Source organism: Garra rufa, chromosome 15, assembly GCF_049309525.1.
Source record: "Garra rufa chromosome 15, GarRuf1.0, whole genome shotgun sequence".
NCBI classification, from domain to species: domain Eukaryota; kingdom Metazoa; phylum Chordata; class Actinopteri; order Cypriniformes; family Cyprinidae; genus Garra; species Garra rufa.
Genome location: NC_133375.1, coordinates 44796131 through 44813354, shown reverse-complemented (window position 1 = coordinate 44813354; position 17224 = coordinate 44796131). Strand labels below are relative to the sequence as shown.

The 17224-nt window shown below is 33.2% G+C and overlaps 1 protein-coding gene across 1 annotated transcript in view; it reads right to left on the bottom strand.

Annotated features, from left to right (window-relative positions):
* Positions 1–253: 253 nt before the first annotated feature.
* cep120 (centrosomal protein 120) overlaps positions 254–17224 on the bottom strand; it is a 48354-nt gene continuing 31383 nt past the window's right edge. Inside the window, exons 17-20 of the mRNA XM_073819337.1 lie at positions 14356–14478; positions 14168–14266; positions 8273–8418; positions 254–766 (exon numbers count right to left, since the gene is read on the bottom strand). Coding sequence (XP_073675438.1) covers positions 568–766; positions 8273–8418; positions 14168–14266; positions 14356–14478 — 567 coding nt within the window. The 3' untranslated portion in view covers positions 254–567. The remainder of the gene's footprint in view (positions 767–8272; positions 8419–14167; positions 14267–14355; positions 14479–17224) is intronic.

Genomic DNA, 17224 nt, shown 5'->3' with positions numbered 1-17224 from the left:
GGTTAAGAGAGTGAACAATATGTGAATCAATGTACTCGTGTCTTTTTAGCGCGTCTTTAACACCCCATCTACAGCGCGACTCTGTGCACTTTGTGTTTTGCATGTCAGATAAAATAATAAATAAATGGCATTTCTTTTTTTATTGATCCGTATTTATTTCTCCTTTAAAAAGCATACATTTTGAGCGGCAGTATATATAATTTTTTTTTCTCAATGCAACAAAATCTGAAAGAGCTGAAAGAGTCGAGACAAGTTTAAAAAGAGCTCAGAAAAATATTTATTTAAACCCACAGTTACAAATCTAGTAACACACACACACAGACACAAACTATAAATAAAGTCCCATATAAAGGCTGATGAAGCTCTAAAGTGTTTAATCCTTCTCAATGATTTATTAAGAGGCAGCGCCACCTGCTGAAATCACACACTTATCTACATTCAACCCACGCAAAACCTCATGGAACATCATGGGACATAAAGTGAACTCGTGTGAGGTGAGAAACTCACGGTCTGCTCTGAGAGTCTTCATTGATGACGGATGCGAGTCGAACGCCGATGTGACGCGTGTCACGTGTTCCTGCCGCTCATGGCCTGCTGGATCTGCCGGTCGAGCTCAGAGATGATCCTGTCGTCGTGCGTGTAGACGCCGGTGCGCAGCAGCGTGTCTCTCTCCTCCAGCAGACGCGTCACGTGTTCATCAGCGCTCTCGCTCACACACGCGTGTGCCGTGTCCCTCCAGACGCGCGGCTCCTCCTGCTGCTTCAGCCTGATACACACCGTCAATTCATTCATTAATCAATCAATACGCCTTTATTTAAAACAAAAAACAGTCATAAGTAGGGGTGAGACACGAGATCTGCCGATATTCCTATGTGTCTCGTGAGAACGTGACGATATCATGGCAAAACATTCTGCAGTGTTTACATTAGAGCTGCGTGACTAATAGTTGAAATATCACAAACTCTATTCAAACACCCACGAGATCTTATTCATGAATGACGATTCAGCGATGTCTATTACAACTGTTGCTTACGATGTGAAAGTTACTGAAGACATTAAGTTGGTTGTCAAAAACAACACTGAGATTTAGTCTTAGTCTTTTGGACTAAAATGCTTACTAGTTTTAGTCAAATTTTAGTCACTTCTATATGTGACCCTGGAGCACAAAACCAGTCTTAAGTCGCTGGGGTATATTTGTAGCAATAGCCAAAAATACATTGTATGGGTCAAAATTTTTGATTTTTCTTTTATGCCAAAAATCATTAAGAAATTAAGTAAAGTTCATGTTCCATGAAGATTTTTTGAAAAATTCCTACTGTAAATATATCAAAATGTAATTTTTGATTAGTAATATGCATTGTTAAGAACCTAATTTGGACAACTTTAAAGGTGATTTTCTCAGTATTTTTTATTTTTTTGCATCCTCAGATTTCTGATTTCAAATAGATGTATCTCGGCCAAATATTGTCCTATCCTAACAAACCATACATCAATAGAATGCTTAATTAGTGAGCTTTCATATGATGTATACATCTCAGTTTTGTCAAATTTAACCTTATGACTGGTTGTGTGGTCCAGGGTCACATATGTGATAGTTTTAGTCGACGAAAAGTCAAAAAGGTTTTAGTCTAGTTTTAGTCAAAAAAAAAAAAAAGGGGAAAAAGTAGTCCTTTAACAAATTAATGTAGGTCAGTAAGTATTTTGCTGTTGGGTAGTGTCACTTATAAGTCACCATTTTCACCAGCACTTACAATAATGAAGGAATGGTTTTAGACATAAAAGACATATTTGAAATAATGTGCAAACTGCCGCCATCATGGTTAATTGTCTGTCTGTCTGAGTGCCAACAATGTGACGTGTTGAGCAGGTGGTGGGCGTAACCAAACAAGGATAAAATGCTAAAACAGCTTGCCATAGCGGCAGATACTTTTTAGGTTTTAATTGGCATGCACAATAAGCAGAAACGTCTTTTAAACGTCTGACGGACCACCCACTAACATTTTCTTCTATTCTGGTCTCGTCAACGAAAATTCACACACGTCTCGTCATGTTTTAGTCATCAAAGAGCTATTTTTATCTCGTCATCGTCTCGTTATCGTCATGAAAAAAGTGTCCTCAACGAAATGATTTTGTCATCGTCATCGTTGACGAAAACAACACTGAAGACATTCAAATCCGCATTCTGACTGCTGCCGTTTCAGAAAGCAACAGTCTTTTTAACCACATAATCATCATTTTCTTTGTTACAGTCATTTAAATTACATAAGTACTGGGATAAAAGCTTATAGTTTGGATATAAACACTTTTCAAAACGAAAGTATCTTCTAAGACGTCTGTAGAGTAACGCTTACCCTCTTCTGCCAGGAGCTGGCGACTACTGCACGTTTAAAAAACAAGTATTTGTCATTGAATTATTCATTCAAGAGACTGCAATAGTGAAACAAGTGTTTATTAATTGAGACACTGGCTCCATCTTTTTTTTTTTTTTCTAAATTTATTTGTTTAAATTTAGACTTAAGCAATGAACATTCTGTCAGAACCACTAGTAAATTACGTAATTTTGTTTAGATTTCTTATCCTTTTTTCTTCGGAATCGTGATCTCCAGTTTATAAAAGAAAATAGTTTTTCAGTTTATCCAGAATCATGCAGCATTAGTTTACATGTTTATTACTGCATATAATTCATTAAAATATAAGTTAAATTTCATAAAGTACAAGTTCATATCAAAATGCACCTACTTTTTTTTTTTGAATAAAATACTATTTTCCTCTATATATTTCATCATTGAGGATTTCTTTAAAATTTTTTACAAATCTCGTCTGGTGAGATAAGTGTGTTTTCCACTCATAATAAGGACTCAAATCTTTATGTTTTGGGGCCCTGATACCTTTACCTCATGTCTATCTTCCACACAGTGCTTTAAAAAAAAAAAAAAAATAATAATAATATATATATATATATATTAGGGGTGTGCCAAAAAATCGATTCACAGAAAAATCTAGATTCTCATTTGCAACGATTCAGAATCGATCTGAAATGTCCAAGAATCGATTTAATAAATAAATAAAATCAGCTGTCTGTTCGCCTCCATTTTTGTAACTAGCCTATACTGACGTCACCACGCAGCCGGTATTTGAACGTAAGCGTGCGCGGCAAATCACTAAAACAAAGAGGAAGCAAATATGGATGAGAGGAAGATCCAATCAGCCCCGTCTTCACTTAAAGCTAAAGTTTGGCGGCATTTCGGTTTTTACCGAATGCCTGGAAGCACTGCGCTGGACATGACACACACAGTGCGCAAGCTTTGCAAAACGAAGACCAAGTACTTCGGCAGCACAACATATGCGCGTGCTCATATTACTAGGCATCACCCGGAGCTCAGCGACACGGAGCGGAGTCAGCCGCCAGCTGCAGACCATCGCACACTGCAGTGCTTCACGAAACTCCCTGCCAACTCCGAGAGAGCAAAAAAAATAACTCGGTCTATCGCTTGCTTTTCATTTTGAAAGAAGCACTTTATTTTCATAACTTGTTATTCTTTAAGTTACTGAATCTGACTGAGAAATATTATTAAAATATTAAAATTAAATTATTATTAAAATTAAAATATATTGTTTTTTTTTTGTCTTCTCCGGTTGTGTTCTACATGATATTTGTGGTAAACTGCAACTTTCCTGGGAAATGCATCTATTTTCAACCATTTTGTATTATGAAGAAGCACTTTATTTTTGTTCCAACTTATTTTATAGCTAGCTACTAATGAGTAGCAATTGAGAACCAGACAATGTTTTTGATAAAAGGCACTTAATAAATGTGAAAAAGCCACTTTAATGTCTCCGTTTGTCATTCTGTATAGCAAAGCAGATGAGAGTAGATCATGATCAGAAACCCGATTAGAAATCATTATGAATAAAATAGAATCGTTTTGAATCAAAAATCGTTTTGAATCGAATCGTGGCCTCAAGAATCGGAATCGAATTGAATCGTGAGATGGTAAAAGATTCCCACCCCTAATATATATATATATATTTATTACACGGCTCTTTGGTCAGTTGAGACATTTGCAGGTTCGTTCTTTTCAAATAATCACCGCTCCAAAGTAATAACGCATAGCCGGTACTACTTGTATGTTTAAAATCCCTCCGTGCCAACAAAGATTACCGTTTGGCGCCATCTTTTGACAAACACTGGACAACCACAATTAACAATGGAAAATTTCGACATTAATCTATTTAAATTGTCTTACTAACGTACATAGTTTGAATGTTAGTCACGTGGTACTATATCGTTTCGTGGAAGGATAAAAATGTTCATTTAAAACAAATATGCCAATAAAAGGTTTCAAATTCATATTCATGTCCAGTTTTTTCCTTATGTGGCAAGTAGCCGTGTAATAAGCGGGATAATGTACAGGCAGCCGGTAGTTATCGCGAAATAAGCCCCTTCAGTGTGATACAAGACTGTCCTGATCACACTGTCGGGGCTTATTTCTGCGATAACTACCGGCTGCCTGTACATTATCCCTTACATATAGAATACTTTTATGCAAGTCTAAAAGACTACTACAGAAATTGAATGTAATTATTTGAATGTAAAATGAAACAGCGTCTTCACTGTAATCGTTAAACATGCTTGTTTCGTAATAAAACTACAAAAGTCTTTCAAGAGCAATGAGTGACTTTTCTCTTTGTATTTTTACATTTTATTAATATTGAGCACAGAGATGGCAGAAGGAATATTATTTGTTACCACTTTAAGAGACACACAGATGTTGTTGGGCTGTGCAATTAATCGAAATTCGGTTTCGAGTCTGATTTCTGCTTTAAACCATCATGGAAATGCAGTAATGGAGATGAAACCATTATAGCGCCTCATTCCGTCCCCTTTCCAGTGGTGTGCTTTCGCTCCTCCATAAAAGTCTAAATGCTTGATTTATTAATGTTTCTTTGATGTTGTGTTTTTAAGAAATCTTGCGCTGTTCTGTGTTTGCGCTCAGAGACGGAGCTGAACACGGACATGTAACGTTATCTTTTAACTCAAGGTACGCCTAAACGCTCAAATACACACAAGATATTTCAGAATGAGGCGCTTGGTGAATATTGATGTAAACCCTTGTCAGTTCTGTCTTAAATGATCATAAACAGTTGAGGATGAGAATCCGTGTGTTACGATATACTGGATCCGTGCGGCTCTTAAAGCGGCAACAAATAATATTCCTTCTGCCGTCTCTTGTCTGTGCTTAATATTAAAGAAACATAAACATACAAAGAGAAAAATCACTCACTGCTCTTGACTGAAGGACTTTTGTAGTTTTAATAAGTATTGTTAGACTACTTTAGACTTGCGTAAAAGTATTTAGTATTTTTTGTATCTTTTTTCTGCTGTATTGCTATCTTTAAATGAATCACTAATATAAAGTTTTGGACCCAGTCATAATCGTGTTAAATAATCGTGATTACAATATTGACCAAAATAATCGTGATTATGATTTTTGCCAAAATCAAGCAGCCCTAGTTAGACACATATTTTCATTCTTAACTGTTTATGATCGTTTAAGACAGAACTGACAAGGGATTACATGAAGAATCACAAGCGCCTCATTTTGAAATATTTTTGTGTGTATTTGAGCGTTTAGACGCACACCTTGAGTTAAAAGATTTTTTTTTTTAATTAAAAAAAAACAAACAAAAAAAGCATGCACACTGAAACAGAAGATAGGATAGGTGTGGCATGTGTTGGGTATGGTTCAATTATTATTATTATTATTATTAGTGATATTACTGTTTCCGTCATTACAAAATATCATCACAAAATATTACTGTTACATCACAGTCTCTTTAAATGTTATTATTATTATTATTATTACTGTTAATATTATATTATTGATATCACCGTTACCATCATCACAACATATTATTGTCATCACCATCTTTAGTATTATTGTTGTTGTTATTATTATTATTACTGTTATTATTGATATTACTGTCATCACAAAATATCATCGTTATCATCATCGACTATTTCAAATTATGGTTATTTCTATTATTTCTAAACATGCTAATACTTATAACATTACTATTATTCAGATTGTCATTTTTGCTCATTTTCATTTATCATCATTGCTGTTTTTGTTGTTGGTATTGTTTTTTGTTGTTTGTTGTATGTTTTTGCACTCCAAAAAAAAATAAATAAATAAAAAAATTAAAAATATATCTCTTTACATGTCCGTGTCTAAGCGCATACACAGAACAGCGCAGGTTTTTTCTGCCCTTTTAAAAAAACAACATCAAAGAAACATTAATAAATCAGGCACGTTCTGTTTTATGAAAGTCACGTTACATGCTTTTGCTGATTTGCATGTGAAATTAGCCTTTTATGGAGGAGCGAAGGCACACCATTGGTAAGGTTGTGGATTTAATCTCCATTACTGTATTTTAATGAACGTTTAAAGCCAAAATCGAAATTATTGCACATCCCAAATTGGTCAAGATACAACTATTTGAAAATCTGCAATCTGAGGGTGCCGAGAAAATCAAATTTTGAGAAAATCACCTTTAAAGTTGTCCAAATGAAGTTCTTAGCAATGCATATTACTAATCAGAAATTAAGTTTTGATATATTTACGATAGGAAAGTAAAAAAATATCTTCATGGAACATAATCTTTACTTAATATCCTAATTAGGGATGCACCGAAATGAAAATTCTTGGCTGAAGCTGAACTAAAGTTAACACTGGGCTGAAGGCTGATTACCAAACACAGTTTTCGTGTTTTTTTCCTCCCATGTATTTTGCCAGTTTTTTTCGCCATTGCATAAATTAAATAGTCAAAATGTGCTTTTTGCAGTTTTGCTTTGGTATAATAAAACAACAATTACAAAACATCAATTTAAAAATATTTACTTAACATTTGTAACATTCTAGTAGACATTAAAGCCTACCAACAAACCACAATTTAACTTAAAATTAATAAGTTAGTAAATTAATATTCTTTGGCCATTTTTAAGAGCCCCTTCTTGAATCAGGAATGTGTTTTTAATGCACAAATAAATGCAGCCTTGCTGAGCAAAGGAGAATGTTATAATAAATGTATTAATAGAGCTGCTGGAATAATTGTTAGCATTATTTTTGTCTTATTTTTACAGAACATCAGTAACATGACAATACTATTATTTCTGAATGTTGACTTTTATTTAGTGGTAAACCCACAAGAAGAGCTCAGTCCTACTGTTTGCTGGCAGCAGCTCATTTTTGCGTCTTTATTTGTGCATTAAAAACACATGCCTGATTCAAGAAGGGGGTCTTAAAAATGGCCAAAGATGATTATTTTACTTATATATTAATTTGAAGTTAAATTGTGGTTTGTTGGTCGGCTATAATGTCTACTAGAATGTTAAAAATGTTAAGTAAATATTTTTAAATCGCTTTGTATTTTATTATTTTTGAAAAGCAAGACAAAACTGTAAAAAGCACCTTTTGGCCATTTAATTTACCTTTTAATTTTAATCTATGAAAAAAATTGGCAAAATACATGGGAAAAACCATGTTCGGTTATCGGCTTTAATGTTCTTCAGCTTCGGCCAAGAATTTTCATTTCGGTGCATCCCTAAAACTAATTTAGCCGAAAATAGCAAAAAAAAAAAGCTTTTTCTGTGTTCGGACGAATAATTTCTAAACATTAGGTGCATCCCTATTTTAAAATGATTTTACATTTTTATGATTTAAAACTTGTTAGCCATTAAACTCATAAACCCTTTACGAACCCATTTGGGAAGCCTTGATGTATTACAATGTTTTATGCACTTCATGTTGTAAATTACAATGAAAGGAATACACTTTCTCAAGATGATCCTGCTTGAATCAATGTGATAGGTCAAAAGTAATCTAAAAGTAGTCTGATCATATTACCAAAAGTGTGTAATGTAACGGATCGTGTTACTGAGTAACATTTTCATGTAATTTGGAATCAGATTACAATTTGCAAGTAATCTAACTCTATTATGCTATTAATTACTATTTTGTCAATGTTCTTGGTACCTTTTCGGACCTTGAATGTGGAAGGACCCCTTGCTGTCATAGAAGCTTTCGGACTTCATCAAAAATATCTCAATTTGTGTTCCGACGACAAACAATGGTTTTATAGGTTTGAAACAACATGAAAGTGACTAATTAATGACAGAATTTTAATTTTTGGCTGAAATAGCCCTTTAAGAATTACTGTACCGTTTTTAAAAGTCAGAAGCTTGGATCACACTCAGAGTGAGAGTTTTTACCTGTTCAGCTCATTACGGATGTCCTGAAGTTCATGTTTCTCGTTCTTGACAGCTTCCTTCTCTTCAGCGGCCAGGTAGCGTAACCTCATGTGCTCCAGTTCCTGCTGCTGTTTCTTCAGGCGTGTCATAGCGTTCTCCTGCTCACGCTGCACACACACAAACACACACATCAACCATTCCAGCAGCACACACAGATTATAACTCATACAATAACTGCTTATTTTTACAGGACGCTGGCTCTGGTCTCCTGTTTTAACGTGAAAGGTGAAAAGTCTGCGCAATCTCGAACGAGGCTGACTTTATTGATGACGTGTTTGTGGTAATCTCATGTCATCTGCAGGTTTCCTCCAGCATTACAACATAGTACAACATTCAGCGCAGCCAAAAGTGCAAGAAAAACAAACACTTAGATGTGGCCTTGACTTACGGCCAAACATTAGCTGAAGGAAAACACACACAATTATCCTGAAGACTTGAGGAGTTTCCTCCACTACCTGCGGTTAGCGCCGGCTCTAAGCGTTCCCAGAGTTCCGTCAGCTCTAATAACGGCTGAAGACGTGCGTTCGCTTGTGTGAATATGTGTCGGGAGTGACCCGAGAATGACCCGGACGCCAGACGAGACTCAAGAGCAGTTTTCTAGAGAGATTCGACAACACCTGGGCCGCTTCACTGAGGAAAAATATACCCAGAAATCCCAAACAGGGCAGGAAAATCAGTATATTAGAATGATTTCTGAAGGATCATGTGACACTGAAGAAAGAATTGTAGCTTTGATCACAGAAATAAATTAGATTTAAACATACACTGCTGCTCATTCAGATTTTTAATGCCTTTTAAAGCTTTTTCTGCTCATTAAGGCTGTATTTATTTGAATAAAAATACAGAAAAAAACTGTAATATTGTGAAATGTTAATGCAATTTAAAATTGTGGTTTTCTATTTTAATATACTTTCAAATATAATTTATTTTTGCGATTCAAAACTCATTATTACTCCAGTCTTAAGTGTCACACGATCCTTCAGAAATCTGATTTATTATCAGTGTTTTTTTTTTTAAAACCTGTGATACTTTTTTCAGGATTCTTTGATCAGTAAAACAAATTATTTATTTTTTCTGCATTTTTGATGAGCATAAGAGACTTTTTTAATGTTAAAAAATATTAAAATCTTAGTGATCCCAAACTTTAAAGCAGCAGTGTACATTCACAAAAAAAAAAAACTTTTACATTTTTAATAATATTAGACTATTTTTCAGCATTTTTGATCAAATAAACACAGCTTTGCTGAACAGAAGAGACTTTATAAAAAAAAAAAAAATAATACTAAGATTTAAGTAAGATTTTTAATGCTTTTTTTCTGCTCATTAAGGCTGTATTTATTTGAATAAAAATACAGAAAAAAACTGTAATATTGTGAAATGTTAATGCAATTTAAAATTGTGGTTTTCTATTTTAATATACTTTAAAATATAATTTATTTTTGTGATTCAAAACTCATTATTACTCCAGTCTTAAGTGTCACACGATCCTTCAGAAATCTGATTTATTATCAGTGTTTTTTTTTTTTTTTAAAACCTGTGATACTTTTTTCAGGATTCTTTGATCAATAAAACATTAAAAAGAGCAGCTTTTATTTAAAATAGAAACCTTTTGTAACAATACGCAGTTTGGGGTCAGTATATTTTTTTCTTTCTTTCACAAGGATGTGTTAAACTGATAAAAAGTGATAGTAAAATCTTAAATCTTATTTTAAATAAATGCTGTTGCTTTTAACTTGTTATTCATCAAAGAATCCTGAAAAACAGTTTCCAACATTGAGAATACAAGTAATAAATCAGTATATTAGATTGATTTCTGAAGGATCGTGTGACACTGAAGACTGCAGTAATGATGCTGAAAATTCAGCTTTGCATCACAGAAATAAACTAAACTTTAAAGTATATTAAAATAAATAACTGATATTTTGAACTGCAATTTTTTTCTGCATTTTTGATGAGCGTAAGAGACTTTTTTAATGTTAAAAAAATATTAAAATCTTAGTGATCCCAAACTTTTAAGCAGCAGTGTACATTCACATAAAAAAAAACTTTTACATTTTTAATAATATTAGACTATTTTTCAGCATTTTTGATCAAATAAACACAGCTTTGCTGAACAGAAGAGACTTTATAAAACAACACCTATCATACTAAGATTTAAGTAAGATTTTTAATGCTTTTTAAAGCTTTTTCTGCTCATTAAGGCTGTATTTATTTGAATACAAATACAGAAAAAAAACTGTAATATTGTGAAATGTTAATGCAATTTAAAATTGTGGTTTTCTATTTTAATATACTTTAAAATATAATTTATTTTTGCGATTCAAAACTCATTATTACTCCAGTCTTAAGTGTCACACGATCCTTCAGAAATCTGATTTATTATCAGTGTTTTTTTGTTTTTTTTAAACCTGTGATACTTTTTTCAGGATTCTTTGATCAATAAAACATTAAAAAGAACAGCCTTTATTTAAAATAGAAACCTTTTAACAATACGCAGTTTGGGGTCAGTATATTTTTTCTTTCTTTCTCAAGGATGTGTTAAACTGATAAAAAGTGATAGTAAAATCTTAAATCTTATTTTAAATAAATGCTGTTGCTTTTAACTTGCTATTCATCAAAGAATCCTGAAAAACAGTTTCCAACAATGAGAATAAAAGTAATAAATCAGTATATTAGAATGATTTCTGAAGGATCGTGTGACACTGAAGACTGCAGTAATGATGCTGAAAATTCAGCTTTGCATCACAGAAATAAACTAAACTTTAAAGTATATTAAAATAAATAACTGATATTTTGAATTGCAATTTTTTCTGCATTTTTGATGAGCATAAGAGACTTTTTTAATGTTAAAAAATATTAAAATCTTAGTGATCCCAAACTTTTAAGCAGCAGTGTACATTCACATAAAAAAAAACTTTTACATTTTTAATAATATTAGACTATTTTTCAGCATTTTTGATCAAATAAACACAGCTTTGCTGAACAGAAGAGACTTTATAAAACAAAAACAAAAAAAATCATACTAAGATTTAAGTAAGATTTTTAATGCTTTTTTTCTGCTCATTAAGGCTGTATTTATTTGAATAAAAATACAGAAAAAAACTGTAATATTGTGAATAATATTAGACTATTTTTCAGCATTTTTGATCAAATAAACACAGCTTTGCTGAACAGAAGAGACTTTATAGAAGAAAAAAAATCATACTAAGATTTAAGTAAGATTTTTAATGCTTTTTTTCTGCTCATTAAGGCTGTATTTATTTGAATAAAAATACAGAAAAAAACTGTAATATTGTGAATAATATTAGACTATTTTTCAGCATTTTTGATCAAATAAACACAGCTTTGCTGAACAGAAGAGACTTTATAGAAGAAAAAAAATCATACTAAGATTTAAGTAAGATTTTTAATGCTTTTTTTCTGCTCATTAAGGCTGTATTTATTTGAATAAAAATACAGAAAAAAACTGTAATATTGTGAATAATATTAGACTATTTTTCAGCATTTTTGATCAAAAAAACACAGCTTTGCTGAACAGAAGAGACTTTATAAAACAAAAACAAAAAAAATCATACTAAGATTTAAGTAAGATTTTTAATGCTTTTTTTCTGCTCATTAAGGCTGTATTTATTTGAATAAAAATACAGAAAAAAAACTAATATTGTGAACAATATTAGACTATTTTTCAGCATTTTTGATCAAATAAACAGCTTTGCTGAACAGAAGAGACTTTATAGAAAAAAAAAATCATACTAAGATTTAAGTAAGTTTTTTTCTGCTCATTAAGGCTGTATTTATTTGAATAAAAATACAGAAAAAACTGTAATATTGTGAATAATATTAGACTATTTTTCAGCATTTTTGATCAAATAAACACAGCTTTGCTGAACAGAAGAGACTTTATAAAACATAAAAAAATCATACTGATCGCAAGCAACAGTGTATATTTAGTCTTTCTACTAAGTTACGTGGGAATATGCGATTATTTCAGTGAATAACGATCCACTTAAACCCATCCATCGATCTTTCAACAAGCCAACTTGATATTCAGATGTTTAATGTTGAACATAATACAAGCCTGATTTATAGCTCAATATCATATTAAGTTATGTAGGCCTCGGAGCTCCATAAATCATCAGCTGTTTTCTTTATATATATCTGGCACTTGAAAGAAAAGGAGAGAGGCGAGTCTTGGGCCGTTCCAGCTGGTTTGTGTCTGTAACAGTTATTAGCAGGCTGATAAGCTCCGTGCGGCGCCTCTGTTTATACGCCTGCGTCCCGTACAGGGTTCACTGGAGAAGCGGCCCAATGTTTCAGCGCAGCTCATGACAGCTCAGCGTTTCTCAATGTTCACTCACACGGCTTTTTCCATGAGAACTCGCATCCACGTCTGCTTTAATGCAGTAAACTGGTGCATTAGAGAGAGCCTGCAGCCTGATTGGATCCAGAACACAAACTCCAGACTATTTTTAGAGCCATTAAGATTTTTCACATTGCGACGTTACTTTCACGACACTGAAGCACATTCTCATGACTGGAATGCACAAGAATCTCATCCTAAATATATTTTACATACACACTTCCGCTCAAAAATTTGGCTGCATTTATTTAATTAAAAATACAGAAAAAAAATGTAATATTGCTAAATGTTATTACAATATAAAATAATGTTTTTTAAAATATGATTTATTCCTGTGATGCAAAGCTGAATTTTCATCAGCCGTTACTTATCCTTCAGAAATCATTCTAATATACAGATTTATTATCAATGTTGGAAACTATTTTTTTTTTTTTTAGAAAAGGTGATTTTTTTTTTAAGAGTCTTTGATGAGTAACAAGTTAAAAAGAACAGAATTTATTTAAAATATAAATATTTTCTAACAATGTAAATCTATGGCATCGCCTTTTTATTAATTTACCACATTCTTGGATGAATAAAAGTATTAATTTCTTTCAAAAAAGAAAAAATGCACTGACTCCAAACTTTTGAACAGTAGTGTAAAGATGTCTATTTTTGATTAAATGCGGTTCTTTTTAACTTTATATTCATCGAAGAAATCCTGAAAAAGGTATCAGAGGTTCCTAATATATATATTTAATAATTTTGAAATATGTTCATATATTTGTAATATTACAATTACAAAACCTATAACATTTTCAAGAAATTGAACAAAAATTTAAAAAAAAATTAATATATGGATTAACATATTAACAAATAATATTTTTTACAAATAAATATTTTATATTTTTTAAATATGTTTGTAATATATTTTAAAATATTTTAGTACAAATACTAAATACTAAAAACAACAACACATAAAAATACATATTTTTGAGGTGAGATTTGGGGACAAATTTTTATGAGATTGATCTAATTAATTAAATTCTTCACAACTGTGACCCAGAACTAAGTCTCAAGTCGCGCAGATATATTTGTAGCAATAGGCAAAAATACATTGTATGGGTCACAATTATCGATTTTTCTTTTATGCCAAAATCATTAGGATATTAAGATCATGTTGTAAATTTCCTACTGTAATGATATCAAAACTTAATTTTTTTATTAGTAATATGAATTGCTAAGAACTTCATTTAGACAAATTTAAAAGGTGATTTTCTCAATATTTTAAATGTTTTTTTTTTGCACCCTCAGATTGCAGATTTTTAAATACTGTCCAATTCTAACACCATACATCAATGGAAAGCTTATTTACTCAGCTAGATATTTCAATAAAAAAAAAACGTGACCCTTATGACAGGTTTTGTAGTCCAGGGTCACAATTATGCACAAAACAATCTCATCCAGAGTCCAAACTGATACGGTAACACACTCTAGTAATGTACATGAAGTCTTACCTGTTTAAATCTGGCCAGCTCCTTCAAAGCTCGTCCCCACTGCTGCTTGTAATGTAGTTTAGATTTAGTAGCTGACTCCAGTTTACGCTCCAGTTCCACCTTGATAATAAAAACAAAACAATTCTCAAAACAAACTCGATATAATAAGGCTCTCTGCTCTCTATATGGTTGGGTTTAGGGTTTCTGACCTTCTCGAGGCTCAGCAGGTTGATCTCTGACTGCAGACGGATCTCCGGCCGAACGTTCTGCTGATCCCGGTACAGCAGAAACTCCTTCTCCAGCTGCTTGTATTTGTTCTCAGCCTCTTGTATCTTTCATAGTGAAAACAACATGAAGGAACAAGTCACAAATAGGACAAAGCAACATAAGAAAATACAGCTGCAACTAACAACAACTTGATTTTGGTGAAAATCTGACCACTTTGAACATTAATCCATAACTTTTTTTTTGCCAGCATGGTCTGAAGGTGATCCAAGTTTAATTTGGTGATAATTGGACGAATAGTCTAGGTCTAGGAGGAGTTCGAAAAAGTAAGATTTCAACATAAATGTCGAACAGGAAGTTCGTCCAGCTATGGCATAATTTGTATTAATGTTCTCGGAATGACCCAAGGAATATATTGAGATCACTTTCATTACAACAGGCCACTAATTAGCTTATTAAGTGTTATTAGCATTTCTAAAAATTTCTTTATAGCTTTTGCCAATAAAAGTGGTGCTGATTCCAAACTATTTGAGTACTGTCAGTTTCGTAATGATGCACCAATGCAGACTAAAAAAAATACAGAATTTTATGATAAAAATCAAAATGGCTGACATGAGAAAATTGGGTATGGTTCGACTTAGCATGCTCCTCCGAATTAAAAGAGACAAGTTTTTTTGGCTAAACCACTCAGAAGTTACAAGCCAAAATAGCCATTTTTCATATCTCCTGACCACTATGTGGCGCTCCTCCAAAACCGTGCAGGTAGCCTCAGGTCATGATTATTATAACTCACACCAAGTTTGGTCTCAATACACCAAATGGTTGCGGAGATATAGCCTCGCATCTATTTTTGAGTGATTTTCGTAGAATTTGTTTTGCACGTTATTCGAGAACGGTTTGACTAATCAACTTGAATTCCAAAACTTTTTGTCAGCATGGTCTGAAGATGAACTGAGCCAATTTTGGTAAAAATTGGACAAATGGTCTAGGAGGAGTTCGAAAAAGTGGATTTTGAATTTTAAATCAAAATGGCAGACAGGAAGTTTGGCCAATTTTGGCAAAGTTGGTATCGATGTTCTCGGCATGAACCAAGGAATATTCATTACAATAGGCCAATTTAATCAAATGTTAGCAGCATTTTCTCTTTATAACTACTGATCACAAGGTAGTTTTTGAGTACTGCCAGGGCATAGTGCCGAAGAGTTTCGTAATGAGATGCCAATGCGGCCACAAAATACAGCATTTTATGATAAAAATGGCTGACATGGGAAAATTGGGTATGGTATGACTCGGCATGCTCCTCTGAATCAAAAGATACCAGTTTTGTGATTTTAAAACCATTCAGTAGTTATAAGCAAAAATAGCCATTTTTCATATCTCCTGACCACTAGGTGGCGCTCCTCCAAAACTGTGCAGGTAGCCTCAGGTCATGCTTATTATAACTCACACCAAGTTTGGTCTCAATACACCAAATGGTTGCGGAGATATAGCCTCGCATCTATTTTTGAGTGATTTTCGTAGAATTTGTTTGCACGTTATTCGAAAACGGTTTGACTAATCAACTTGAATTCCAAAACTTTTTGTCAGCATGGTCTGAAGATGAACTGAGCCAATTTTGGTAAAAATTGGACAAATGGTCTAGGAGGAGTTCGAAAAAGTGGATTTTGAATTTTAAATCAAAATGGCAGACAGGAAGTTTGGCCAATTTTGGCAAAGTTGGTATCGATGTTCTCGGCATGAACCAAGGAATATTCATAACAATAGGCCAATTTAATCAAATGTTAGCAGCATTTTCTCTTTATAACTTCTGACCACAAGGTAGTTTTTGAGTACTGCCAGGGCATAGTGCCGAAGAGTTTCGTAATGAGATGCCAATGCGGCCACAAAATACAGCATTTTATGATAAAAATGGCTGACATGGGAAAATTGGGTATGGTATGACTCGGCATGCTCCTCTGAATCAAAAGATACCAGTTTTGTGATTTTAAAACCATTCAGTAGTTATAAGCAAAAATAGCCATTTTTCATATCTCCTGACCACTAGGTGGCGCTCCTCCAAAACCGTGCAGGTAGCCTCAGGTCATGCTTACTATAACTCACACCAAGTTTGGTCTCAATACACCAAATGGTTGCGGAGATATCTATTTTTGAGTGATTTTCGTAGAATTTGTTTGCACGTTATTCGAGAATGGTTTGACTAATCAACTTGAATTCCAAAACTTTTTGCCAGCATGGTCTGAAGATGATCTGCACCAATTTTGTTGAAAATTAGACGAATCGTCTAGGACTGGTTTGGAAAAGTAGGTTCATTGGACTCGGTGTGAGTCAAGGAGTCAAGGATCCTTTTTTCCATTTCAATAGTAATTACCATAAACATGAGTGAAGGTTTGGACAAGAGTTTGAGTTAGAGACTCCAAACTTGCTATGGTTCATTTCGAGAATGTCCTCAATCCTTGTTGCAAATTTCATAACTTCCACAAGTGATTTTAATGGGCTGCCTTAGACTACGTGCAAAAAAAAATCACACTAAAGCTGCTTTAGTCCAGTAAGTGTTTATCTGGAAATATAACTAAAGTTATTCTTGTGTTTACTTCTTTTTTTTTTTTTTGATTTGACAGCAAAAAGACAGCAGCTGAAGGCGAACAATTACACTCAAGGAGCTTTGACTTTATAAAATAAAAAACACTAAACCATCAGTCAGACAAAAGAAGGCATGGAGTAGATAGTGTGACAGCTGAGTTTTGATCATGTTTGAATGCTGTCTGAGGTGAAGCAACACACTGAGTTACGCTGACGGCTGTGGTGTACAGATCTGTTCGTTACAGCTCCAGTGTGTGTTTAACACGTCTGTGT